This window comes from Heterodontus francisci, chromosome 25 (assembly GCF_036365525.1).
Source record: "Heterodontus francisci isolate sHetFra1 chromosome 25, sHetFra1.hap1, whole genome shotgun sequence".
Classification (NCBI taxonomy): Eukaryota; Metazoa; Chordata; class Chondrichthyes; order Heterodontiformes; family Heterodontidae; genus Heterodontus; species Heterodontus francisci.
Genome location: NC_090395.1, coordinates 36,571,601 through 36,599,395, shown reverse-complemented (window position 1 = coordinate 36,599,395; position 27,795 = coordinate 36,571,601). Strand labels below are relative to the sequence as shown.

The 27,795-nt window shown below is 40.9% G+C and overlaps 1 protein-coding gene across 1 annotated transcript in view; it reads right to left on the bottom strand.

Annotated features, from left to right (window-relative positions):
* Positions 1 to 5,707: 5,707 nt before the first annotated feature.
* Positions 5,708 to 27,795, bottom strand: part of LOC137383823 (zinc finger protein 76-like) — an 87,338-nt gene continuing 65,250 nt past the window's right edge. Inside the window, exons 8-15 of the mRNA XM_068057093.1 lie at positions 24,888 to 24,963; positions 21,099 to 21,224; positions 19,184 to 19,363; positions 17,529 to 17,765; positions 15,787 to 15,938; positions 14,306 to 14,470; positions 12,374 to 12,508; positions 5,708 to 7,882 (exon numbers count right to left, since the gene is read on the bottom strand). Coding sequence (XP_067913194.1) covers positions 7,778 to 7,882; positions 12,374 to 12,508; positions 14,306 to 14,470; positions 15,787 to 15,938; positions 17,529 to 17,765; positions 19,184 to 19,363; positions 21,099 to 21,224; positions 24,888 to 24,963 — 1,176 coding nt within the window. The 3' untranslated portion in view covers positions 5,708 to 7,777. The remainder of the gene's footprint in view (positions 7,883 to 12,373; positions 12,509 to 14,305; positions 14,471 to 15,786; positions 15,939 to 17,528; positions 17,766 to 19,183; positions 19,364 to 21,098; positions 21,225 to 24,887; positions 24,964 to 27,795) is intronic.

Sequence of the window (27,795 nt, the reverse complement as noted above, 5' to 3'; positions counted from 1 at the left end):
ATGCAATGCTGGTCATGGCTGCCTACCCTGTCGTGACATTGAGGCCTCACCTCGCAGCTTCCAGCTTTCAACGGCCGGGGATCTGAAGGCACATGAGGGCCGCCCGTCCATTTAATTCTGAGCCCCACCCCATTGAATTGTGATCAATTACATGCAAAAGTATGAAAACTAACAAATTAAATTAAAAATTAATTTAAGTTTCAATCCTGTCACATTGGGGGCAGTGACACTGCCTTGGTGCTTTCCCACCGCTAACTAATTCAGGAACCAAGGACACAGCGTCCAATTTCCAGGTGCACTGATCTGACACTATTCTCTGGCCCCCCCACCCCATGCCTCCATTCCTTCTCCAAACTGGCTCACTAAATTCAGCACTGTGGCTGCAGTGTATAATCTATAGGATATGCTGCAGCAACTCACTGTGGCTTCTTCACCGGCATCTCCCAAACCCCCAACTTCCACCACTTAGAAGGACAAGGGCAGCAACTGCACGGGAACACCACCACCTCCAAGTTCTCCTCCAACTTGGGGTTGGGGAATCTAGCACTTAGGGGACAAAACCTAAAAATTAGAGCCAGGCCTTTCAGGAGTTAAGTTAGGAACCACTTCTACAGATAAAGGCTGGGATTTTACTCAGCTCCTGACGTTGGGTTCTTTGGCTGGGGGGCCGGAAGATCATTCGGGCAGCGGGCGACAGCTTAACATATTTAAATAAGGCTGCGCTTGCTGACAACGCAACCACTATGTGGCACAGTACTTGCACATGTGCAAATGCAGCCTCATGCACTGAAATGACACTGACTGACGTTTTAGGCAGTTGCCAGGATGAAAGATGGCGCCGCTCAATTTATCACAAAAAACAAATTAAATTCAATCGCTATGATCCCACCTCAAACAATATCCGGCTTCTCCCCCCACTTTCCCCCCCCAGCTCCCCCTTGCTTTCTCCCCCCACCACTCCCTCCTGCTTCTCTCCCCCACTGCTCCCTCCCACTTTCCCCCTGCTCCCCCGCACCACTCCCTCTTGCTTCGCCCCCACCCAGCTTCTCCCCTCCCTCTTCTCCCACCCCCCCCCCTCCACCCACCACTCCTGCTCCACACGGGGGAAAGAGAGAGTGGCAAGATAGAGATAAGCAGGGGAGGGGACAGAGCCTGCGAGTAAGAGACTGGTGGTGGGGGCGGGGGGCGAAGCGAGAGTGGGCCAGATGGTGGGGCTGGATGGCGTTCCAATACGGCTGCACGATAACGTGTTTGCCGCATGAGCGATTTAGTCCTCGCAAGAATGTAGGCTGCGTATGTGCAGCACCTTACTGACAGCAAGAGACCGTTGTGTGCATGTGTGCAGTTGGGAGTGCTCTGATGACGTTGGCGCACCGGATGAATTGTCAGGAGTCACTTTGTTTAAATAAAGGCATTGAATAAATTTAAATACTACTCACCGCAATCTTACCTTCCTCCTGAGATCATCTGGCGGCCGGCACTCATGAGCCTTCATTTTCCTTTCCAGGGAAAGCAGGTTACTGGGAGGGGTGTGGGGTGGGGGGGGGGGGGGGGGGGTGTGTGTGCGGGGGAAGGGGCGATAGATTGTTCAGCAGTATGTTCGGTGGGGAAAATTTTAAATTACCCAGCATTGCAGGCTGCCCTTTAAAAATGGCCCCAGTAGCAATTGATGCTGGGTCAATTGTTAATTTTAAATGAAATTGGTAGATTGCTGTTGATCAAAGGTATTCACAGATACGTAAAGATGAGTATATGGAATTAGGTCTCAGACCATCCATGATCTTATTGAATGGCTGATCAGGTTCCAGGGGCTAAATGGCCTACTCCTTTTCCTACGTTGCTAAATCCTGTTGTCATTCTCATGAAACTGCACTGTACTCACACTTCTTTCTGAGGGGTAGTGCATAAACTTGGCTTGTATTTCCTTTAGTTCCCAGTTTCTTGCCATTGAAAACAATTGATTTGTCGTTCTTGGATTCAGAGGATGACTTCATACTTCCCCACAGAGAACTCCATCTGACATAGTTTTACTCATTCACTTAATCTATCCTGTCTCTTCGTAGTTTCCTGCTCTGATCGACACCATTTACTGTGCCTCCTAACTTAGTGTCATCTGCAAACTTAGCTATACAAGTCATTGTACATCCAAGTCATTGATCTATATGGTGAAATGCTAAGGCATCAGTATGGATCCCTGGGGAACACCACTTATTACATTTCACTAAATCAGAATGCACTGCCTTTATCCTTACTCTCTGTCTCCTACCTCCCAACCAATTGTTGACCCATGTCATAGGGTTTTGCCCAATTCCATCAGCTTTTGTTTTTGCTAATAACCTCTTGTACAGGACCTCATCAAATACCTCTGGCACTCCATATAGACAACATCTATAGGCACTTCCTTGTCCACCATGTTTGTGGCCACCTCAGAAAATTCAATGAGATTAGTCAGACATGATTTACCCATCACAAATCTATGCATCAAGTCACTCTGTCCCTGATAAGAAGTTCCAGGAGCTTCCTCATAACTAACAAGTCTATAGCTTCCTGGTCTCTCCCTCCCTCCTGTATTAAATAATGGGCTTACCATTGCAATTTGCTATGCCAAATGGAAGTGGTGGTGTTCTTGCAACATTGTTGCTCTTATCCTCATTGCTGCTCTTGTTCTTCTCAGTTGTAGTGGGTCAGATGGGACAGAGGTGCTGTTGAAGTAACCTTGTTAAGTTGCAGCAGTATATCCTACAGATTATACATATTATAGCCACTGTGCACCAGTGCTGATCTTAGGTCTAGTGACATCCCAAGAACAAATTAAAGTCCAATTTTCACACCTAGAGGACTGAAGGCTGTGGTATGGAGGGAGGCATAATTTCTTTATACATTTTCTGTGATATTGGCGATAAAAATGACAGCAATTCCACTATGTGGGTTGACTCTCATCCTATTTTATATTTTCAACTCCAAACTTGTTCTGATTTAAAAGATTGCCACCCGAATAAATTGCACTAAAGAGTCCCTCAAAAACAACATTAACACACAATGTATTAAAATGGGATCTCAGCTTCCCTGATTGCCCATGGTTAAATGTACCACCCAATGTAGCACTCAGCTTTAAAGATCATGAAGATCAACTCTTGGTCAGAGTCAAGTTAGCTGATGTCTACTAAGATGGTACTGGGGAATAGGCCAATTTGCAACACTGTTTGAGGGCAAGGAGAGGGATGGCAGGGAGGGTGGCAGCTTTAAAATCGAGCTTGGTTCCTGCCCTGCTAGCCGTCCAGTAACCCCTGCTTAGTGTTTATATGTGGGCATTGAATGAGAGGGTTAGCTCAGCTATAACACCTTCCATGAATGAAAGGAATAAACTGTCTTGTAAGGATTATTTGGAAACCCAGCGTACCTTCCTGGCATGAGCCACTGTCTTCACAAAAGGGAGAAAATCAATTAAAAGGTGGGTACGGACCTCTGATAAATCTCACTATCTAAGCCCATAAAGAGCTATTACCACTGTGGCTTAGAAGTCACAAATGATGGAGTTATTGGGTATTTTTTTCTGATTTCTTGTTGAATTTTGCTCGTTACTTTTTCAGGGTTTGACTGGATCAAGTTACTGAGCTGAATTATCACAGCAATTCACCCAGAGTATTTCAGTAACATTGTTTTCACTACGCAAAATGAGCTTCCAATACCAATATAATCTAATCAAGATAATTAATGGGAAAGTAGGCCTAAGTTACCATTTGGTATTAATAATGGCTTACCATTGAGTAAAATGGCACCTATGTGAATAGTTCAAGAGGCCAAGGTCTGTACATAGGAGTTAAATTGATTTTGGAATAGATGCTGAAAAAGCAGATCCCTATTCCTGACAGCACATCAATCCTCAAACCCAGAACCTGGAAGAGGAATGGAAAACAATTGCTCACAATGGAATGTGGTACAATGTTATATTAAAACCATAGAAACATAGAAAATAGGAGCAGGAGTAGGCCATTCGGCCCTTCGAACCTGCTCGCCAATCATTATGATCATGGCTGATCATCCAACTCAGTAACCTGATCCATGAATATCAAACAGATGGCCAAGGAAACTGCTACACAAGGCTGGCAGAGGAACCACAGCTCCGAGACCCCCAGTATCTATTCAGGATTGTACGTCAGAATTTTTCTGCCATTACTGATTTGGAAGGGTTCGGTGGATATAAGTTTGGTGATAACACCACTGATGCTGCCAAGCTGATTTTAATGTTATTCATTTTATTGTATCGCTCAACAGTTTGAAAATATTGACCATCTGTACTTTAATGTAAATAAGTATCAATATACAACACATTAAAACCCATTTGACTTTTAACTTGTTCTTGAAATATGGTTGATACTAGGATGGCAACATTTATTGCTCAATCCTATTTGCTCTGAGAAGGCCTTCTAATAAGAAGGTGGTGAACGGGCCTCTGCTTTGTAGCAATTTTATGTACAACTGAATGACTTGCTAAGCCACATCAAAAGGCATTAAAAGTCAACAATGTAGTGTAGGACTGAAGTCCCGCGTAGACCAGTTAGAGGTATCCAGTTCCCTTTGCTGTATTAGTGAACCAGTACTTTTTTTGTATAACTATCTAAGAATCCAAGAGCTTCCACTTTCCAGGTGCTTTTCCACTAATGGTCATATTTATCGAATTCAATTCCACAATTTGCTGTGGTAGGATTTGAACTCACGACTTCTGGTGGTACCATAACCACCACACTTTTGTACTTGTAATAATGTTCTTGCTCATTTTGTCTGTACTGCAGAAATCTTTATATGTAAAAGTAGAGTTGAGAATAAAAACAACGGTCTTCTCCAAGAATAAGTGAACTCTGCAAATGGTGCAATGGTCCAAAGTTATAAGCTCATAAATCAAATGTTCGTATATTTTCTGTTAATTGATTTACATTTTTATCCACAGCTGACTACTCTTAAAAAGAGCCCTTATCGCATCTCAGAAGGCAGAAGATGAAAATATGGAGGAAATAATGGAAGAGACAGATATCACTGGCACTAGGAAAGGCCAGCCAAAATTCATGAAGCCCAATGTAGGCAATCACAAATAAAACCTGGGAGAGAAAGCCACACTTACCACTTCACAAAAGATAAAGGCATCTCAGTTGCTTGCAGCTGGAAAATATGACAATATCTATCAGCATCAGTAGTCTACTCAATCTTTCCCCATTCTCTACCTCAAGACACCAGGAGACAAAGTTTTGCACAAGTTTTGATGTAGTGGTATCATGCAAGATTCCCATCCTTGTGACCCCGGTTCTACAGGAATTGAGCGGGGGAGTGGCACTGACTGGATAGCTCCATGGCCTTAACAGATGAATGACTCTAAGCTTAAGGCACCAAAATGGCTCAAGTCCAGCAGCTCTTCCCTTTTGATGCTACATTCCCGTTTCATTGTGCAATGGGGGGTGATTCTGTCTGTGTCAGTTTCAAAACTACATAGGACCACAAGCAAACATTCTCCTCCACGCAGTCCAAGGCTGTTACCCATTAGAACTCACTGAGGTCGTGTGATAACTAATGTGACAGGTGGTTGGCCAGTGTTTAATGACACTGTGGCTGATATGTTACTTCTTTTATTCAGCTGATTTTGTGGAGGATCCTCGAGCAATTCCTCCTCCTCAAAATGTATATCAAACAAAAAGGTTAACAAGTACAACAATGATAATTAGTAACTATATTTATTTAATCTTTATTTCTGGCTCTTAAAACATATTAATAATGTATTTTATTGAAGACTTCACAGAATCAGAGTTGTTAGAGCACAGAAGGAGGCATTCAGCTTGCTGTATTGGTGCTGGCTCACCGAAGGAGCAATTTACCTAGTGCAACTCCCCTGCCTTCTCCCCGTAGCCCTGCACATTCTTCTTTTTCAGATAACAATACAATTCCCTTTTGAATGCCTCAATTGAACCTGCCTCCATCACACTCTCAGGCAGTGCATTCCAGATCCTAACCACTTGCTGCATGAAGACGTTTTTCATGTCCCCATTGCTTCTTTTGCCGATTACCTTAAATCTGTGCCCTCTCGTTCTCGATCCTTCCACTAATAGTAACAGTTTTTCCCTATCTACTCTGTCCAAACCCCTCATGATTTTGAATACCTCTATCAGATCTCCTCTCAACCTCGGAAAACGGTCCGAACATCTATCCACGTAACTGAAGTTCCTTATCCCTGGAACCATTCTCGTGAATCTTTTTTGGCACTCTCTCTAATGCCTTCACATCTTTCCTAAAGTGTGGCACCCAGAACTGGATGCAATATTCCAGCTGAGGCCAAACCAGTGTTCCATACAAGTTTAACATAACTTCCTTGCTTTTCTACTCTATGCCCTTAATAATAAAGCCTAGGATGCTTTATTAACCGCTCTCGCAACCTGTCCTACCACTTTCCATGATTTATGCACATATACCCCCAGGTCCCTCTGCTCTTGCACCCCCTTTAGTCTTGTTCAGAAATTTTTTCTTGATGCTGAATAATTGGTTATCATTTCAAATTAAATCAAAATGTAAATGGAACCTGAGATAGTCCTCCGTCCTGCACTTTAATTTTCTAGAATGTTCCCATAAACTTGCTGGGTCTTTTAATGGAACTTATTTCTTCACCAAATCATGTAGATAGTCACTTGTCATGTGCCAGATATTTTATAGAAGCAGCTGGGATGTCCATTTGTGCTGTATTGGCTATAGCCTATTTGTCTCGAACACACTTGTTGCGGCTTTTATCCACAGTTTAAAACCCCCCCCAGAAACCCCTTTGCTATTGCAGTCTGTGTTAACAAATTCCTATAGTTTTATAAACCACAGCTTTGTATCAATGCAGACAGATTTAGGACTAAGAATTGGTCTAACAAACATGTGAGATTAACACCCCAACACATTTTAAGCACACAAAATAATTATGGGGAATGGAAGCTTGACTTATCTCAGCCAGATCGCCCCTAACTTGGCGATTTAATTGTTATTTCCCCGATTCTCTGGCATCCAGTATGGCTACATTTAATTCAATACAAAGATTGCAAATTTTAATTACAGTAAAAGTAGAATTTTGCTGCCAGAATTAGCATATTGGTATGAGCAGTAACATTACTGCAGACAGGAGACATCGGCCTTGATTTTTAATAAATATATGCCAGCATTAACTCTCCCACAGCCCTCATCCCAATAATAAATCATCAAATGCTGCATAACACATTATTAAAAGGAACTCAGAAATCGTCACAGAGGTCATCAACTAAGCACAGTTTTCAAAATTTATTTTCATATATACATATACAGGTTCATATAGCATCAAGTGCGAGACTTCAAAATGCAGTGCATACATTCTGAAAGCTTGTCACTGATTGCCAATAAAATGTCCAGCCTGATGCTTGTTCCAACTCTGCAAGGAAAACAACCCTACACCAGCTTCAGTAAACATTTCATCTTTGATAAAAAGCAAAACTATGGAAATTTCAATAAAACTATATCTTATACTGTACAAGTAAATCCATAAGTCTATCGATCAGCACAGCAGCTCTAAAACTCCTTTTGATCATAAAACCCTTACCATATTGTGTAAAATCACCTGAGTTGAGATCAACATACACACAGTAAATTATTAGTCCTGAGAATAGACTCATTTAGTCTGTGAGTAGTTTATGTTTGGTTCCCAGGATTTCATTGGACAGTACTAGGTAGCAAACCACAGTTCATTCATTTCTGTATGTGGTACTTGTTTCCTGGTCCCCCATTTTCACGGGCCATTATCTGTCAGAACTGTATCCTGTGTCATTCCTTCATGCTGAATTGCTGCTGTTGCCATGCCAATAGCTTCTTCCAACGTCTGCTGTTCCTCCAACTAAAGAGACAAACATTGACGGGGGGGGGGGGGTCACAAAATTAGTAAGTGTGGTGAAGCACTGGGTTTCTGGTGATTTAAACAATACCATGCTGGATAATCTTTCTAAACTGTACAATTCTTTAATGAGAGAGGCTTTATGCTACTACTGAGGTAATCTGTCCTGGTCAAATGTTCTTCTCTCAACTAACTGGCCATAGATCTCATTTATTGTTTGTGAGACCCTGCAGTGCACAAACAACAATGATTGCACTTAAAAATTCATGAAACGTTCTGCAGTTATGATTAAGCAATACACAAGTTTTAAGGTCTTCATAAAGATTGACCCAAACGGGATGATATTAAGGTACAGTCACAGATCTCACATACTTCTCCTGCTTGCAGCCTCTGATAGATCTCAAACCCACTGTACTGTTAGATTAAGTACTTCCATTATTATGGTATCAGATTAGCTGCCCTGGCTCTAATATTTTAAATCTCTTGAATAAATTGGGTACCTTGTACCCAATTACTGTTTTTACTGAAACTGTTGGATTCAATGTCATACAATAGGTTTGACAGCTGTAAAAGCTGTGTGTAACTTTCAAAAAAATTCACCTGCTCTGATCAATCAACCAACCAAAATCATTACCTTCCTTTCAGTTTGGATATCATGCAGGAACCTTGCCCCATAGCAGAAGGCAGCACTCTTTTTTGAACAGTGTTATCAAATGGAAAGTATACCCTCCAACTACTTGTGACAATTATTACTTTAGTTAATGAATCAACCAGTGTGCTTGAATTTACCTGTCCACACAGCAGTCAGTAAATTCTGTGTGGCTATTGGCAATCAGAACGTAGTTCACCAGGGACAGCATAGATTCCCTCTAGCTTTATCTTTAATTAGCAATGGATTATAATTGAGATAGCTCAAAGGAGTAAAGGATATTTTCCAATTAATGGTCAACACAAAAAAAAGGACAGCTTTCATGGAGTTGAGGAATATTTTGATCCAGTGGGTGGTTCCTACACATAAATTGAGAGATGGATACAAAGGGTGATTGATTTAAACCTCCCATTTACCCTTGTTGGAAAGCATACTTTAGTCTACAATCAAACAAGCTACTGCTCAAATATTTTCATTTTTATTGTATGCTTAATGAAGGGTCATCAACCTGAAACGTTAACTTAGTTTATTTCTCCATAGATGCTGCCACCGTTGAATATTTCCAGCATTTTCTGTTTTTATTTCAGATTTCCATCATCTGCAGGTTTTTGATTTTGTTTTCATTTTCATTGTGTAAATGTACTAATATAACAGCATATCACAACCAGCGGTTGTACATTTACTTATTGAACAGATTGAAGGATGCTTTAAAAAAAAAATTAAAACAGCAAACTCAAGACTGAAAGGCAAGCTTTCATATTCCATTCTTTCACATTCATTAAAATAAATGTTCTCATTTACATGTATTTTGTATTATACATTACAGATGCACAAGACTTGTAGCCATGGTAAATTAAAAAGTCATTTGCGTTACTTGCTAGCCCAAAAATGTAAAGTAGAATTGAAGTAATGTTTTTCACATGCGTCAAGATTGTAATTAATCAATGGAACTACATTCCCTGATTTATCAGGATTTCCACATTTAATGGGAGCTGTGACTATCGGTAAGGTCATACCAAGCCTCGCTGATCTGTATAGTTCTGTTCAAAACTGAGGTCATGATAATTACTGTTCCCACTTTTGGCCATCGTAAACCCACCACATCATCCTCCACAGCAAGTACCACAATGGGTGTGGGCAGAACATGACAAGGAGATATTAAAGAAGTTGAAGAAACAGCACCAACAGAGAAACTCTATCCCATTCAAGAAAAGATAACCAACAAACAAAAGTGTACAAAACAATTTTGAAGTGTTGTACCGAATTTACTTCTTCTGTACAAACTTATCTGCTCTACTTCCTTGATGATTCTTTGTTTACATACAACCCTGGATCAAAACATATAAATTGCTTGTTTTATATTTTGCTTGGGACAGTTCCACCTGCACGTATGCAAGTAAATCAGGAAGGAAAAATAAAGTGAGAAAGTACTTAGTCTACAGGAAAAGTGTAAGCATCATATGTGAACTCTTACTGCAAATGTAACATATTTTGTAGGAGTAATTCTAGGATCAAATAATATTGGGATTCAGTCATTTCCCACATTATATGCTCTCCCCTGCGGCGAGTTTGGAAGCAGGGACAGCATTTAATCAGATGGGATGATGGCGGGTTGAGGGGTGGGGATCCCCTCCGCTTTCCGCCTCCACCCAATTAAGTCCGTGGAGGAAGGCCTGTGGACGGCCTTCCTGCCCCGCCACCAATTGAGGCCTTTAAGCAGGCAATTAATGCCCAATTAAGTGCCTCATTCTGCCTCCACCAGTATTAGGCCAGTGGCGGGTGGGCCTGTTACCAAACAGGGAGCACAGCAAGCAAACCCGTGCAGGTTGCTTGCCTGCTCCTGGTGGGGTTGGGGTGGTGTTCCTTTGTTCAAATGCACTTAGTGCTTGATCGAGGGATCTGGCATCAGGAAGGGGGAGGGGATTTGCTGAGAGCCACACACCCCATTCTTGCTACCGATCCCCCTCCCCTGCAACCCCCAGCCTGCGAAATCCCTCCCGCCATGACTCACCTGTGGCCTGGGTCCCTTGACGATCCTCGTCTACCGGTGGGTGCATTACCGGCAGCAGCTAACACCTCCACAATGGTGCTGCTCAGTAAAAGAGCTGCTGACCTCTGATTGCTTGGCAGCTCTCAGCAGGCGGGACTTCCGTCACCAGGGAAGGCTGTCCACTTAATGCCTAATTGGCATGTAATGCTGCTGGCCTTCTCACAAAGAGGCGACGCAGGGCTCTTGTTAGCTCGTCAGCCACTGGTCGAGACTTCTGTCGCCTACATAAAATTCCCCCCACTGTTTTTGATTTTAACTTCCGTCACCCTCTTTAGGAGCAGTTATGCTGTTACTTTGGGAACAATATGAAACAAGGTGGTTCATGTGTGCACTGATGCAGAAGTGGCAGGAAAGTGGGAGTTAGGTCGTTGGCCTGACCTTCGAGTGCACAAAAGTAAGAGAAACAAGATCAACTCGAGTAAGTAGTCTTACACTGCTTCAAGCCAATAGTCACTGTGGAAATCTCCATGGTTGCTAAGCTCAATACAGTGCAGAGTTAGTGGATTAATTCATCTGTTTAGACTGAGAATCTCATTCTACATGTACCCGTCTCGGATTGGTAGCTGCAATATAATGATACCCTTAGAATCTTTAACTTCCTCTGGAGCGTAAGGATGTAGTTTCACTTTTCTACTTTAATGCAAAAGTGACACATGTAACTCCAGAGTCAAGTCATGACCTGAAGTTTCACACTGCTTTGGCTTGGTGTATACCTCCAGTTCAATGTCAGCCAGAGTATTTAGGAAAGGCCTACTGAGCACTTCATAAACAAATCTCATTTAATTTAAATGTGATGAGTATGTGGATGCTCTCACATTGGCCTTCAGTATAGTTAAACTTGCCACCTGGGAGCAGAGCTTTGTGCATGGCAGAGTCAAATTTGCAACAGGCAGCATTGCTCAAGTTGATACTGAAGCAAATAGTCTGAGATCAATTGCTATAGTATACTGCAGCCTAAAAGCATTGGAACAGAAAGCATCTGCCCAATTTATGCGGTGACTACTAGTTTGGCCTCAATTTTAGTGACAACACAGCTATTTTATCAGTGCATCTCTGCCAATGTTAGTTTTCTCTCTTTTCCCTCTTACCCCATTTATGTACACTACTTGCTTACTGAAAGATGCAGAGAATTGAATCATTGTCACAGGAAATTAATGGTGCAATGCTCTTAATGAGACAACCCCCAAAAATCTGGCTTACTGCCACTGACATCATGAATAGAGCCAGACTCCCAAACTGTAATCTTAGACACTCAGTACACTAACAAATACGGTAGATGAGAAAGACGACAGTTTTTCTAAACTTTCTGTTGAGTAAATGTGACCCAGCAGCAAAAAAATAAGCATTTAGCAACTGTTATCCAACAGTTTATGGCAAAATTAACAAATTCCCACGTAGCCATGTTAACATAGCTTACACTTCGTGTTGTAGTTTGATTTATTCTGTTCCTCAAATAATGTTAATTCAGTTGCCCTAGTCCTGTTCTAACTATGGAGATGTCCTAAGTGGAATGTTAGATTGAGGTTTATTTCTTTGTTGTTCCAATTTCCTTGGCGTCTAGGAAGAACTCTTTCTTGGGACTTTTGCCTGTAGTTGTTCAACCCCATCAGGAGTTAAAAGAAGGTTAGGGGGTACTATGGCAGTGCTAATCATACATGGCCTCCAAAGAGTGGATTAATTGGATGAAACAGCCTTCAATTGTTTCATGGCTTATTATGTCTTTGCCTTTTTTTTTACATGGTATTACAGTCTTTGATACAGAAGTATAGTTTGAAGCATCATTACACTTATTCACCTGTACTGCTATCTGTGTACCATTAGCAGTTGCTACTAATGCTACTTGCTGATGGTGCTGTACCACCTCGGCTGCATGAAGAGCTGCTAAAGCAGAGTCCCCAGTTACCATTCCGTCTGATGTCACTATAGCGACCTGGCAAAATAAGGTTCACAAATGAAGGTAATTAAAGGCCGTCCAATGTATAAACATCACCAATCCATTAGTTTCATTCTATTTTATGGAAACTGCTTGTATATGCTGTGCATACAGAATTTTAAAATCTATTATAAATAAGCTGCTAATATGTACAAAAGAAATGTGTTGTTTTGGCTACTAACATTTGATTGATTGAGGGGTTCCAGCCCGTGACCATCTCCATGAAGACTGTCAACAGGAGATGTATTTGAGTAGAAGAAGAAAGGTACCCCCTTCAATTCAGCTACTTCTTCCCAACATTCCAAGTGACACAGTTGAAACCCACCTGCTAAAGGCAGAACCAAGTGCGCCCTGCCATGGAATCTGTGGTCTGAGGGACCCAAAGAGCATGTGCGAGCTGTCCTCTGAATAGATGACTTGTTGAATGTTCTGTTAGGTGCACTGATTGCAAAGGTTGTTTTTTTTTTGGAACAGACTGTGAGGTACTGGAACAGACTGTTCTAACACAAATTGAAACCAAAAACTTCAGGTTTCTGGGGGAACTGAAAACTGGTTGGAACCAGATAAAAAGGAGACAGAGTCATCCTCAGATGGCAAAAGGTGCATTTTACATGCAGGTTGAAGAAAGTGAAGGCTGGATCTAGGAGCAGTTTCTTTTATTTAGAGGAACTGCTTAACCAGACCTGGCCATATAGCGCACAGGGTTGTCACTGAAGGGCACAAATAAAGGTAATACTGGTGGATCCACGTTCAAGCCAGTCGTGAGCAGAACTGAGAAAGTTCTGGAGAAATACATCATTTTTTTGGTGAAGACTGTACCTGTGGAGTTAGGGATTAAAGGCAGACAGCTGTCAGTTTGGAATTGGTGGCTGCATCTTGGAAGACAGGATCTAGAGACCCACCTGAGGAATTTTAGAGTTTTGAAGAACTGTGACTGTAATTAGGTGCCATACATGGTGAATGAACTGCCCACTAATTCTGAGAGATCCATCTTTGCTGTATCTGATACTAAATGTGTAATTTGCAATATCTTGACTGTGATTTGTCTGATAATTCATGTTTAATTTATGTTGGCTTTGGTTTGATTGTTAAGATAAAAGTTATAAATGTGAAATCTTGTCCAGTTCTTTTTTATTGGGATTGTTTAGTAAATTTGTTTTATTTTGGTTTGTTGGTCTCCACGGGGATCAAAGCACCACATCAGAATGACCTACTGCTGTTCCTATGTTAGATGCAAAGTAAAGCTCCCACTACACTGCTTAGGCATCATAAAATCTCTGGGTGAAGCTGCCAATTTACCATTGAACTGGGGTCATTTTTGTGCTATAACTAAAGACTGGTTTGAGATATTCCAGACTCACTGGCAGTGAGGATAGTCTTTCATCCCAGTAGCTTGAGCTGGTTTCAACCCCAATTTGCTGAGGTGAATGGGCAGCCAGCCCACCAATTCTTTAATTCTTTGGAATTTTTAGACGTCATACAGCATACTGAACATCAAATAAGTCAATCACACTTTAGAAAATCTGAAAAACATTGCTAAGCATTTTTATGAATGGTTAGCAATAGTTTATTTTGATTCTCAAAAGTTAAGCTCTTACTAATATCAATGTAAGTGACATTCCCTCTTTTCATACTGCTTTCCATAAAAAAAAACTTGTAACAATGCTTAGTGTTTTCCCCATTAAAGATAAAATTGATCAGCAGGATTAACAATTAATTACAATACATATTTTCAACATTTTTGATTATGTGCATTCTCAATTAATGAAAGTAATGATTGAAGCCACGACATACCTGTTGTGCTTCTGTACCATCTGCTGTCACCATGGTAACTGTATGAGCACCCGGTGACCCTGTGAGGTCACCTTCATGTGTGGGTACAGCAATTGTAGTACCATCCTGAGTTACCATGGTGATAGCTGTTCCCAGAGCCTGCAAGTCTTCATGTGATAGGCTAACCTGCAATTAATAATGTTATTCTTTTAGGAAAATCTTGGAATGGTTACTGCTAGATAATAATAAACATTTCAAACTTACAAAAATGTTTCCATATTGGCTCTACCAAGTAGTATTAATTGCTAATCAGCAGGTACTCCGTTATCAAGTTGTTGATTGATGTGGAAAAAGGGATTAATTTTAGTGGAACAATACAGCAGTCTATTTTTCACCCTGCCAAAAAAAATGTTTTTAAATCTATTTGCCCAGCATTTCAATAATGATTTTACAACCCTCATCCACATGTACAATTTTGCTACCATTAGTATTAAGCATCCTAGGGAAAAAAGCTTGAAAGACTTGCATTTACATAGCACCTTTTGAGACCATTGATGTCTCAAAGTGCTTTTCAGCCAATGAAGTACCTTGGAAGTGGAGTCACTGTTGTAATACAGGAAACATGGCAATGAATTTGCACACAGCAAACATCCACAAACAGCGATGTGATAATGACCAGATAATCTATTCTTGTGATGTTGATTGAGGGATAAATATTGGTCAGGACACTGGGGATAACTCCCCTGCTGTTCTTCAAAATAGCGCCATGGAATCTTTTATGTCCACTTGAGAGTGCAGACAGAGCCTTGGTTTAACGTCCCATCCTAAAGATGGCACCTCCAACAGTACAGCACTTCCACTGTACTGCATTAGAGTGTTAGCCTAAACTTTTGTGCTCAAGTCCTGCAGTAGGACTTGAACCTACAAACTTCTGACTCAGAGGTGAGAGTGCTACCAACTGAACCACAACTCCAAATTTCTAACAGAACGAAACAACCTTAAAAATGTTTATTTTTCTCCTTCGATGTATTTGTGCGTAAAACCACCACCTGCTGTGGTACTGAGCTACACAGAACAGGTCTGAGGGTTAATCCCCAGTCTATGCTAAGTTAGTGGTAACAGTTGGAGAAGCTGAAGGAGATACAGTTGGTCTTAGTCTGATGAATTAAGGAGTAATATATTAGGCAGCTTTCCTGCTTTTGATTGCTATTAAATGACACCCCTGATAAATGCAAGTATGGTGGTATCAAACAGAACTCAGATTTGGCTCACTACTCAGGCTCACAGATGAGCAAGGTACAAGAGGACAGGCAGCACTAGTAGAAACATACCCCCTAATTAGGCAAAAGCTTGAGGGGGAGAAAGTTTGTAAAAATCTTTTAAAAAAAAGTTTATTTTCTTCTTGTATTCTGTGCTAACTCAGTATTGAATCTCACTGAATTGATATTAGGGGTAAGAGAATAAATCACCATATAGCCCAACCACCCAGGATTTATTCATACCTGCTGAGTGCCATCCTGTGATATAAGGGCTACCTGAGATCCCAGCCCATCTTGGGTTACCATGGTAACCTGGGTAGGAATTCCACCATCACCTTCAACCCCCGAAAGGTATGTGATGCGCGGCCTTTTCAATGCAGGTTCAATAACTGTTGCTAAGGTTGAATGAAATATATGGAATTAAAGAGCCCGAGTTAAACACATTTTTTAAAAAGCACATCATGCGCACATACATTCAGAAAACCTAAAGCTGCAGTTAAAACTGGTAAATATAAGATGTTAATTTTGTTGATTTTCACTCAGGATTCGACCACAGAATTGTAGTGTACTGTTTCCATTCATGCCAATTAGATAAGTTTGACCCAAGTGGGTGTACATGTCAACTTCCATTTAAATGACATCCATCTAAAGGAGTGACTGCATCGGAAGCTGAGACTGTAGCCAGGCACAGCTTGTGGGGCAGAAGGTATGGAATTATACAGCAGCCAATGGATGAGATCTATAAAACATTTGTGTATTTATTAAAATTAAAGGTTAATTGTTGATATTCTTTTGTCTTTGTTAGGGGCTCTCAATGGACCTTATGTCTGTAATCAATAGGTCACGTAACATTATCTTTACAGAGCAACCTACGGATGCATTTTTGCAGGACCCTGAGACCAGTCACCATTTTAAGCGTACAACAGCAAGCAATATATATGTTACATACAGTGGTAGTTCTCCTAATGCATTGCTTTCATTGAATCCTCTCCTCATCTATGTTTGCAAATTGCTAATTCTGTTGCCATGACTTCTTTGAGTCAGTGTCTCTTCTTTCCCTCCACATACTCTCTTTTGTCTCACATATCTCACTTTAACACAATGGGCTGAATCTCCCATGATGACTATATCTTTGTCTGTCACGTGATCTTTCACCCACTGTTGACATATGTACCTCTCCGTGCTCTCCTGATCACCCAACTCTACATACAAAATGCTCTCCATCGAGCATGTCTCAAACAGTAATGATGTCACTAAGCACCATGAGCCTCAGAGTTTACTCCCACCATCAGCCATGTAATCTTCTGGGGAGGCAAAAAAATATTAAAACCCTAAGCCAATTCAAAATAAAATGTGGGAAATTCCTCTCCAACTCCATAAGGTGAGTAAAACGAGTTCAGGAGGTGCATACCTAATATCCCACCTATCCTTTATAAACAGTGATATTAACCACAGCAGGAAACGTGTCCAGCTTCTTTGTGAACTGTTGCTGAAAATCTGCACTCAACACACAAGCCAGTAACTTATTCCAAATGTCGAAAAACCTTCTGCATGAAGAAAAACATCCTGAGATCAAACCTACTTCTTTGCTTCCATAACTTATGATTCTGACCACTTGTTTTCCCCATCATGTCTAGTTCAAAGAGACTATCCACATTGACACAGTCTAGTTTCTTCAATACTTTAAATACGTCATGAGAGAACAGTAGGTGTTATGTGAAAAGCAAGGTGTAGCACTTCTAACATTGGAAGTCCTTTTACAGGGACAACTAATGGAGTTACAGGTAATTACAAATCCATGAATACTTTTACTGTCCACAACAGCAAAGACTGAGATCTGGCCAATGATTTTCCAAGTATTTAAATGCTCCATTGTTACAGCTAATGGATCACTTCAGTTGTAGTGATCACTTTTCACGGGAAGATTTCTTAAACCATCAAAACACTACCAGAGAGACTGCATTGACTATACTTAAGGTACCTACCTTGCTGTTGTTGTTGCTGTTCGAACAAGGCCTGCTCACTTTCCTCTGTTGCTTCCATGTCACCATGTGCACTGCGTTTGTGTGTAGCTAATGTGGAAGTCTGCCGATATGTCTTTCCACAGTGGTTACAGTTATATGGCTTGGAATGTGTGTGGACCACATGGTGCTTATACAGGCTGGAGTATTCTGTGAAACGTTTCCCACAGCCTGGTACTGTACAAACATAGGGTTTCTCTCCTGAGGGTAAGTAAAGTTAATCAGACAAGATCAAAACTTCCCAACCACAATCAAAACACAAGAGTCTTTATTTCTTGTCTTTTTAACAATTTACAATCTGTAGCAAATAAAATGTTATGTGCCAAATTGCTCATAAATCCCTCAAGCTCATTGAAGATGAAGGATAAAAACAAACTGCACAGCTTAGTTCTAATTTAGAAAAAAATGCTTCACGTTCCATGCAAATTCCCTCTAGACTTACCTTTCTTACCCCAGTTTTCTGTCCTCCTGGACTGTTGCTGGGTTGTGCTTCCACAGGGGGTGCTCGGAGCTGAAATATGTGCACATTTCTACCACTTCCAGCAATAATTTCTGAACAGCAGTCAAAAGGTGGAATGCTGGCTGATTCTCCCTACCTCTTTTAGTGCCTCTGTTCAGATCAGCTAACTCAGCCATACCAGGAACTGAACCTGGAATCTTCTAGATCATATAGCTTGGTGCTCTACCAGATGGTGCCTTCACTAAACTCAACTTCAAATACATAGTGCAATAAATTCCCTTTTTCAACTATCAAACTCAAGCAGTTTATGTCTGTTTCTAAAGCAAAATCGGAAAGGGGGAAGCCAGAGTACATCTCAATTAGCAGAGTCCTGACAATCTACAACAGTATTTGTTCGAAACTGGAATGATGTGATAAAAGCAGCTTCTGATGGTTCAAAGCACTTCAATTTCACTAAAATGCCATTATATTTTAAAACAGCTTCATCAATCAACCAAATTTTAAACATTATGTCCATGTTTTTGTCAAACCAGCTATGAACATCTAAAACCCTAGATGACAACAAACATTTTCTAGATATGGCACAATAAAGGCCAAATTAGACAAACAAAAAAATGCTTAACACTTGTTTTAATGTCAGTGTGGCTGAGGGCACAATAGTTATATTGGTGGGAAATATCATTAATGCATGGATACTGGATTCCTTAAATTCTTTATTAAACATCAGGTTTGTAATATTTGAATCTGAATCAAAATGCTCAGCCTTTTCATTTGGAACAAGCACAGATGCCAACATACCACAAAAACATTTATAATGCAGTGAAATTGCATTGTGCAACATTAGCATGCCAACATGTTATCACATGCATATGAAATTCATCTGTGTCTTGTTCTAGCAAAAGGTGCTGATCCATTAAAGTGGGTTCCATTACACGATTCCATTAAAACAGCAAAGGAATTTCATACAAAAATGCACTAATGCAATTGTGTCCTGTCGCACATTTCAATTTCACCTCATAATCTAACAGTTTAAGCAAAAATACAACCTCATGAGAAACTATCTATCTATTCACTCAATTCAATCTGCTACACGCTCCATCAGCATTGGCTGCATAAATTACTTTAGCTTTAGTGCTTTGTGTTCAACACTGCAGTTTACCTGTGTGAATTCTCATGTGGTTCTTGTAGTTAGTAGCACTGGCAAACCCTCGACCACAGCCCGGTTCACAGCAGATGTACGGCCTTTCTCCTGTATGTGTTCTGATGTGAACTTTACGGATATTGGAAGTGGTAAAAGAGCGACCACAGCCCTCAAACGGACACTTAAAAGGTCGTTCGCCTGTTAGAAAAGCAAACACAATGTCACTTGGGGGAAAAACCCCTAGATTTTTCAATTTATTGCCAAATTAAGTGCATAGCAGCCATTTCAGTGATTTACTCAGGGCACCCTGAAGGCTCAGTGAGTAAATATCCAGTATGGTGTGGTATGGAATCATACAACGTCCTAGATTTGATCTTTGAATGAGTTGATCTTAGCTGGGACAACAAAGGGGGCATGGCAGTTAGCCTCAATCACTTCAGAGTATGAATGGAGAATATCAAGAAAGGTCATCACTCCTGATCACTATGCAGCGTGACCTTTTCAAATACTGAACCATATTCAGTCACTAATATGCAATGGCATGGTTCCTCCCCATAACTTCCCATTCTTTCCCAACAGTTTACAATTCCTGACCCAGCATATTGCAGAATTATAGAATATGTGATTATAACCCCAGTGATTTTCCATATAGTGAGTTCATTGCCACAATAAAGAAATACAGGGCAAAAGCGGGGTTCTTCCTCTTGAGGGTGGGGATAAAGAAAGGACAAGTCACGATCAGTTGTTTTATACATATCTAAGTGACATAACCACAGGCTGCCTTCCTGCCTGTGTTCAATGTTCAAGTCCAGCGTATGGACTCAGAGGGACAACTTCCATTTATATAGCACCTTTCACAGCCTCATGTTGTCCCAAATTGCTTCATAACCAATGATGTACTTTTGAACTGTAGTCACGGTCACAATGCAAGCAAAATGAAGAAAAGTGGACAAATATATCTGTAGAATTCCTATTTCAAGTTGAATCCTAATCTAAGTAAATAATACTCAAGTATTTAAATTTTCACTGATCAGCATATTAATTGTTTTCAATAAACTTATGGCACATTTTAGAAATATAACTGCTTTTGAGTAGAATATTGCTTTTGTTAGTACATGTGCTATTTTTCCACTGAATAATTGAATACATAATTCAAGGAGCTGCAAGACAACTATTCACAAATTGGTTACATTTTATCTGAAGTTTATACAAATATACCACATCTCTTGGCAAACTATTTATTGGCTTTATCAGAATCCAACTCCAAATAATAATAAATAATGTCAAATAAAGCAATTACTCGCACCATCTTTTAGCACCACATCTTAACTAATACCAGTAAGAAATTTGGACATTATTAACACTTGGCCAATGTTTCTAGATAATTTGCTCCAAAAGTCATGTAAGCAGTTTGCTGATCTGTATCTAAACAAAGAGATGAGTTACAGAAAAGCTCCTGTATATCATCAAAATTATTTTTTTCTTACCAAATATCTTTTTAATTCCATATCCCACAAAAATATTCTCCCATTTTCCTTCTCCTTCTGCAGAAGGTGATACTGAATGGAGTGGTATGATAGTGTCCCTGTCCACAACTTTCCAGTACCTCACACTACTAACTGATTGTTCTTTATATGTAAAGCTGCGCAATGGGTGTTGGAAAGCTATTCAGCTGCGGGGCCTCACCGTCAAACCGGACCCTGATCTCCACACTTACAGACTTTACATCATGAATTCACTAGGAAGTGATCAGGAGTGAGCCACAGCCAGCTTAGGCACAGTAAGACCAATTGTAACAAATAATGACAGGCTATCATATGTTCTATTTTAAATCAAGTCCAACTACAAATACAAACAAAAAGATGGTTCACATTACAATCCATACACTGAAGATATAACAATCTATGTAGGTGCTATAGAGCCATTACTCAACCTGTGTGAGTTCTAATATGTTTCTGTAAGTCTCCTGATGTTTTGAATGCTTTATTACACGTGTCTTCAGGGCATTTGTACGGTTTTTCTCCTGTGTGCGTTCTGGTGTGACTTTTCAATCCATAACCTGAAATTGAACAAAAATCACACTGAGTTTAAATTTCAGTGAAATATTTCTCTCATCCGAACTAAAATTAAATACCAGCAGAACATACAGAATGTATCATACAAACTGACCAGTAGTGTGGTACCACAGGTGGAACGATGGAAGTAAGACAGAAGGACAGAAGAAGAAAAAGAAAATAGGTCCAAAAGAAAGAATGCAACTGTGCAGAACCCAAAGGAGGGAAGCAAGCGGGGGTCTGCAACGTGCCCATACACGGACACCAGTGTCTGTGGTAAACAATTTTGGGGGTCCGTGACTGGTAATTTCACAAATGAGAAATTTCCCATTGGCTTCTTCAGTCCAGCTTTTTTAAAAATCCCAAGTGTCAATTTCACAGCTGACAGGTGCTGAAGCAGAACAGTGCTTTTGAACTTTGGACAGATTTGGGATTTTCTGGCGGGTTCTGATTTTTTAAAAAAAGTTCGCCGGAAAATCATGAAGCTGTCCAAAGTTCAAAAGTGCTGTTCCCGCTCTCAGCAATGGTCAGAGAGAAAGGTGAGAGGGGGAGCGAGAGAGATGGGATAGAGGTAGAGTGAGAGAGAGTGGGGGCGCGAGAGAGAAAGTGTGGGAGAGGGAGAGAGTGGGGGGTACAGACAGAGTGGGGGGTACAGACAGAGTGGGGGGTACAGGGAAAGAGAGAGAGAGAGAGAGAGAGAGAGAGAGAGAGAGAGAGAGAGAGAGAGAGAGAGAGAGAGAGAGAGAGAGAGAGAGAGAGAGAGAGAGAGAGATACAAACATAGAGAGGAGGGAGAGAGAGCAATTAAGATCACTCCTGACAGATGGACATCTATCCAGAATACTCCACATTAAAGGCCTGCTCAGGGCGGGAAAAAGAATCCGACCTGAACCCGACTGTTCCACAGCGGACCTGAGCCCGACCCGGCCCGAGTCCCTCCAATTTTGCCCCGAGCCCGACCTGACCCGAGCCCCCGACTCGACCCGACCATCCCTTTACTTACCTTCCGACTGGGAAGCTCCAGTGCATGCGTGATGACGTCATAGTGACGTCACTCGCTCACTGCGCAGATTCAGATTCGCCCCAGACTCCCAGCTCAGATAAGTTTTTTATTTTTAATACTTACCAGCAGAGCACTTACCTTGTGTATCTGGCCCGACTCGGCCTGACCCGAGTCCGAAAGCCGGACCCAGAAGAGGGGCCCTACCTGACCCAAACCCGACGCATGTTGTTGGGTCCCGTCGGGTTCGGGTCAGGTAGCAAGCCTTTACTCCACATCGCTACACAAGTGTGAGGGCAGAAATTGTCTACTTGTGCAAGCAAATACAACACTAGGTATCTGACTAAATCAATGTCCAACATAGCGACGAGAACATAAGTCAATAAATTAGTCTTCTCATTTAAAGCTTCTTCACAAAATGCACATTTGTTGTTGTTTTAATTAATAGCAAGATAAAATTTTAATGCCTTGATCTTTCCGAAATTGTCTCACTGGCCCCAGATGTGAGACAAAAATTGTAATGTGACCGCCCTCACGCAAAAAGGTTGGACACCCCTGCTCCGAGCCTTTAACCTTGTGTTTTAATATAACTTAGCAGCTAAGTTATTTTAAAACACAAGTTTAAAGGTTTCTGTTATGTAAACTCATTTTAAAATGGCAAAAGTCACTTAGGGGATGTCTCCATTTCTATGCTCTGGCACACATTACTTTAATTTGGGATATAAGCTCAGTGACATGTTGAAAGTTATACTTCTATATAAATGTCACAATTCCGCTGCTATCTATTTGGAATCACATTGTTCCAGAACTTGTATTGAGGGGAAAACAGGCAAGAAAATCCAAGGAATCTCCAGAGGTCAGCACTGTATGTTCTTCATGAATACAAGAGTACGGTTTATTGGGGCTTTGATATTGGTGAAATCAGGATGCTGCTGAACCATATACAATAGTTAGTAAAGACAATGTAACGGATAGCTTTAATAACCCTGAATCTATGATGAACTGTCTACGATTCCTTAACAAAATCCATGCTGCATTTGCAGTTTTAAAAACTGTCGGAGAAGACATAATAAAAATTTATTATGTTTCAATGACCATGTTAGAAAGTCATTAACTGATTGTCAAAGATCAGTAACTGCAATGCGCATCATTTACTATCCAGTTTGAGGGCAGATAACCTGAGTGGCCAATGTCATTTGAAAGCTGTCTGTATCATATAATTACATTACGTTATAAGTGCACCTTTGCCAATAGGTAAAAAATGTGGCTTGGACATAAAATTCTTAATCTGGAGTACAATCTAGATTCTGTTGTTTCTGTATTTTAGAATCCAAGACCTATTTTAACAGCCTGTCAAGATGAATAGTCTTGGCAATCTATCATTAATCTCTCTGTCCCTTCCTGTCCCACTCTGCTTTTCTGTTTTACATGACTGTTCTGAGAAGTACTATCTGCTCCATATTATAAAATTCTCCTGATTTGGAGATCACTGCCGTTTTGTTGGCTGCGCTGTCTTCAGACACATATTACAAGCAAGTGAAGAAGTTGCACAAACATTGACCACGGGTTAAATTGTCTTGTGACCTCAGCGGTGTGAGAAATGGTCCGTCTTCCTATTGCTGATTTTTCTACTGCCTCACCTCAATGACCACAATAACAATCCATTCTTTGCATTTTATGGTTTATTGGATGAATTTGCACTCCTGACACAGTGTGAATCCACAGAGGTCATCCGATAAGGTCCATCTACCACCCAGTGACATGGTGTAGCTAGGTGCACTCTGTCAACAAAAGTAATTCACATTGGCATTGCATACTATTTTGCTTACTAGCTAGCTATTACAGTTATGCTGCTCTCCATTGATGTGTGTATGCTTAGCTACTTTATTTATAGGGAGAGATGTGTTTTAAATAGGACTATATTTTGAAGGCATTAGATTGGCTGTACACTTTATATACAGATTAATTGCCCCCATGTCGGTGACTGACTCAATAATTTTATCAAATGTCCGTGATGTGACATATTGGTGCCTATCCCTGAAAGCAAGCAAGGCTGCCTTATTCTGCTAAATTTTCAGAAGTTTCAAGTTCAAATATATTCACGCAAATCATTAATTAATTTAAAAAATATTTCAGGGAGTCCAGTGACCTACTGCATGAACATATTTGTCCATAAATTCATCACAACTTACTCATCTGGATAAGATGTTAGAGGAGATGACAACAGGGTGACAAGACACGTACTGATCGGAAGGAAAGGAGACAAAATGGATTCAGAGGGCAGGAATAGGTCTCTCTTGACAGGTGAAGATGACACATATATTTTAGGAATGGCAAACAATTTAATTTGATAGGAAAAAATCCAAACATTTTAAAGACATTGAGATCACTTGCAGTACCCTGTTGAAATTAAGTAACTCAGCACAAACCAGTCATCAAACCTGCGAACTTCTTCATCTGATGACTCAGCTGCTCACTGGATAAACCCATTAAGCACGAGGGAAGTCAAAACCATCTCATTTTAACTGAAAATTGAGATTCACACCATTTATGTCTCAATCTCATTATCAACAGTCTAAATACCAATCCAAGACAATTTTCCCAGTTTGTTTGCTTTACGTTGTCTTGATAAACTTGATTTTCCATATAATAAATGCTTCTGCCATTACCTGTAGCAAATGCTTTTCCACAGCCTGGTTGCTCACACCGATATGGCCGATCCCCTGTATGGGCCCGTTCATGAACCTGCAATGTGACACAAAGAAACAGTGATTAAAACTCATCATACTTTTACACATATTTCACTGTGTTATATAAAAACTAACCACTAGTTTTACAGATTAACAGTGTTGCTCTAAATTGATATCAAATGCCCTTCTTATAGAATCATAGAAAGTTTACGGCACAGAAAAAGGCCACTTGGCCCATCATGTGTACACTGGCCAAAAATCGGGCCACCCAGCCTAATCCCACCTTCCAGCATTTGGTGCATAGCCCTGCAGGCTATAGCACTTGAGGTGCATATCCAGTCGCCTTTTAAATAAGTTGCAGACAGTGAGCTCCAGACCCTAGCACCCTCTGGGTGAAAACATTTTTCCTCATCTCCCTTCTAATCTTTCTACCAATCACTTTAAATCTATATCCCCTAATTACTGACTTCTCTGCGAAGGTAAATAGGCCCTTCATATTAACTCTATCCAGGCCCCTCATAATTTTGTCCATTTCAATCAAATCTCCCCTCAGCCTTCTCCGTTCCAAGGAGAACAACCCCAGCCTATCCAACCTTTCATCATAGCTGCACTTTTCCAGTCCTGGAAAATTCCTTGTAAACCTCCTCTGTATCCTCTCTAGTGCAATTACATCCTTTTTGTAATGAGGTGACCAGAACTGCACACAGTACTCAAGTTATGGTCGAACTAATGATTCATACAGTTCCAGCATAACCTCTCTGCTCTTATACTCTATACTTTGGCTAAGGAAAGAATTCCATATGTCTTCTTAACCACCTTATCGACCTGTCCTGCTACCTTCAGGGATCTGTGGACATTCACTCCAAGGTCCCTCACTTACTCTACACCTCTCAGTATTTTCCAATTAATTGTGTAGTCCTTTGCCTTGTTTGACCTCCCCAAAAGCATCACCTCACACTTCTCCCGGTTGAATTCCATTTGCCACTTTTCTGCACACCTGACCAGTCCATCGCTATCTTCCTGCAGTCTAAAGCGGTCCTCCTCACGATCAACCACACGGCCAATTTTTGTGCCGTCTGCAAACTTCTTGGTCATGCCCCCTACATTTACATCCAAAACCTTAAATTTATACCGCAAAAAGCAGAGGACCTAGTACTGAGCCCTGTGGAACCCCACTTGGAACAGCCTTCCAGTTGCAAAAACACCCATCAACAATTACCCTTTGTTTCCTGCCACTGAGCCAATTTTGTATCCAGCTTGCTACGTTTCCCTGGATCCAATGGGCATTTTTTTTTTTTAACCAGTCTGCCATGTGGGACCTTGTCAAAAGTCTTGCTAAAATCCATGTAGACCACATCAACTGCACAACCCTGATCAATCCTCCTTGTCACTTCTTCAAAAAATTCAATCAAGTTAGTCAGACAAGATCTTCCCTTAACAAATCCATGCTGACTATCCTTGATTAATCCGTGTCCTTCGAAGTGACAGTTTATCCTGTCTCTCAGAGTTGATTCCAATAATTTGCCCACTACTGAGATTAGACTGACTGGCCTGCAATTATTGTCTATCACGCGCTCCCTTTTTAAACAAAAGTACAAAGTTAGCAGTCCTCCAATCCTACGACAGAACACCTGTATCCAGCGAGGACTGGAAAACGATGGACAGATCCTCCACCATTTCCTCCCTGGCTTCTTTTAACAGCCTGTGGTACATTTCATCCGGCCCTGGTGATTTATCCACTTTCAAGGATGTTAGTCCCATTAATACTTCCTCTCTCCCTATGTTTATCATATCCAATACTTCACAGTCTTCCTCCTTAACTACAATATTTGCATCGTCCTCCTCTTTCGTGAAGACAGATGCAACGTATTCATTCAGAACCATACCAACATCTTATGCCACTACATATAAGTTATCTTTTTGCTCTTTTATGGGCTCCACTCTTTCCTTAGTTATCCTCTTACTCTTAATGTCACCTTGATTTTGTTTGCCAATATTCTTTCATTCCCTCTCTTAGCTTTCCTAATTTCATTTTTGATTTCATTCCTCCACTTTCCATACTCCTCTCGGCTTTCTGTAGTATTGAGTTCTCGGTGTTGGACATAAGCTTTCCTTTTTTGCCTTATCTTACCCTGTAAGCTCCTTGACATCCATGAGGCTCTAGATTTGGCCATCCCACACTTTTTCTTTGTGGGAACATGTTTACTCTGAACTTTTTGAACCGCCTCTTTGAATGCCCCCCACTGCTCGACACTGATTTACCTTCAAGTAGCTGTTTCCAGTCCACTTTTGCTAAATCACTTCTCAGCTTAGTAAAATTAGCCTTGCCCCAATTGAGAACTCTAACCCCTGTTCTATCCTTGTCCTTTTCCATAATCATGTTAAAACTGAATTATGATCACTACCATCAAAATGCTCTCCCACTCCTTCCAGCTGCCCAACTTCATTTTCTAAAATTAAGCCCAAAACTGCACCCTCTCTTGTTGGACTTGCTGCATACTGGACAAAAAAGTTCCCTCGAATGCACCTCAATTCTGCTCCTTCAATTCCTTGCACACTAAAACTACCCCAGTTAATATGGGGGTAGTTAAAATCCCCTACCATTACCGCCCTATTGTTTTGGCACTTTTCTGAGATTCGCCTACATATCTGCTCTTCCATCTCCCTCTGGCTGTTTGGGGGTCTATAGTACACTCCCAGCAGTGTGATTGCCCCTTTTTTGTTCCTTGGCTCAATCCATATGGCCTCATTTGATGAACCTTCCAACATATCATCCCTCCTCACAGCTGTAATTGTTTCTTTGAGCAAAATTGCCACCCCCCCCCCTCTTTTTTATCCCCCTCTCTATTGCATCCGAAAACCCTATAACTCGGAACGTTGAGCTGCC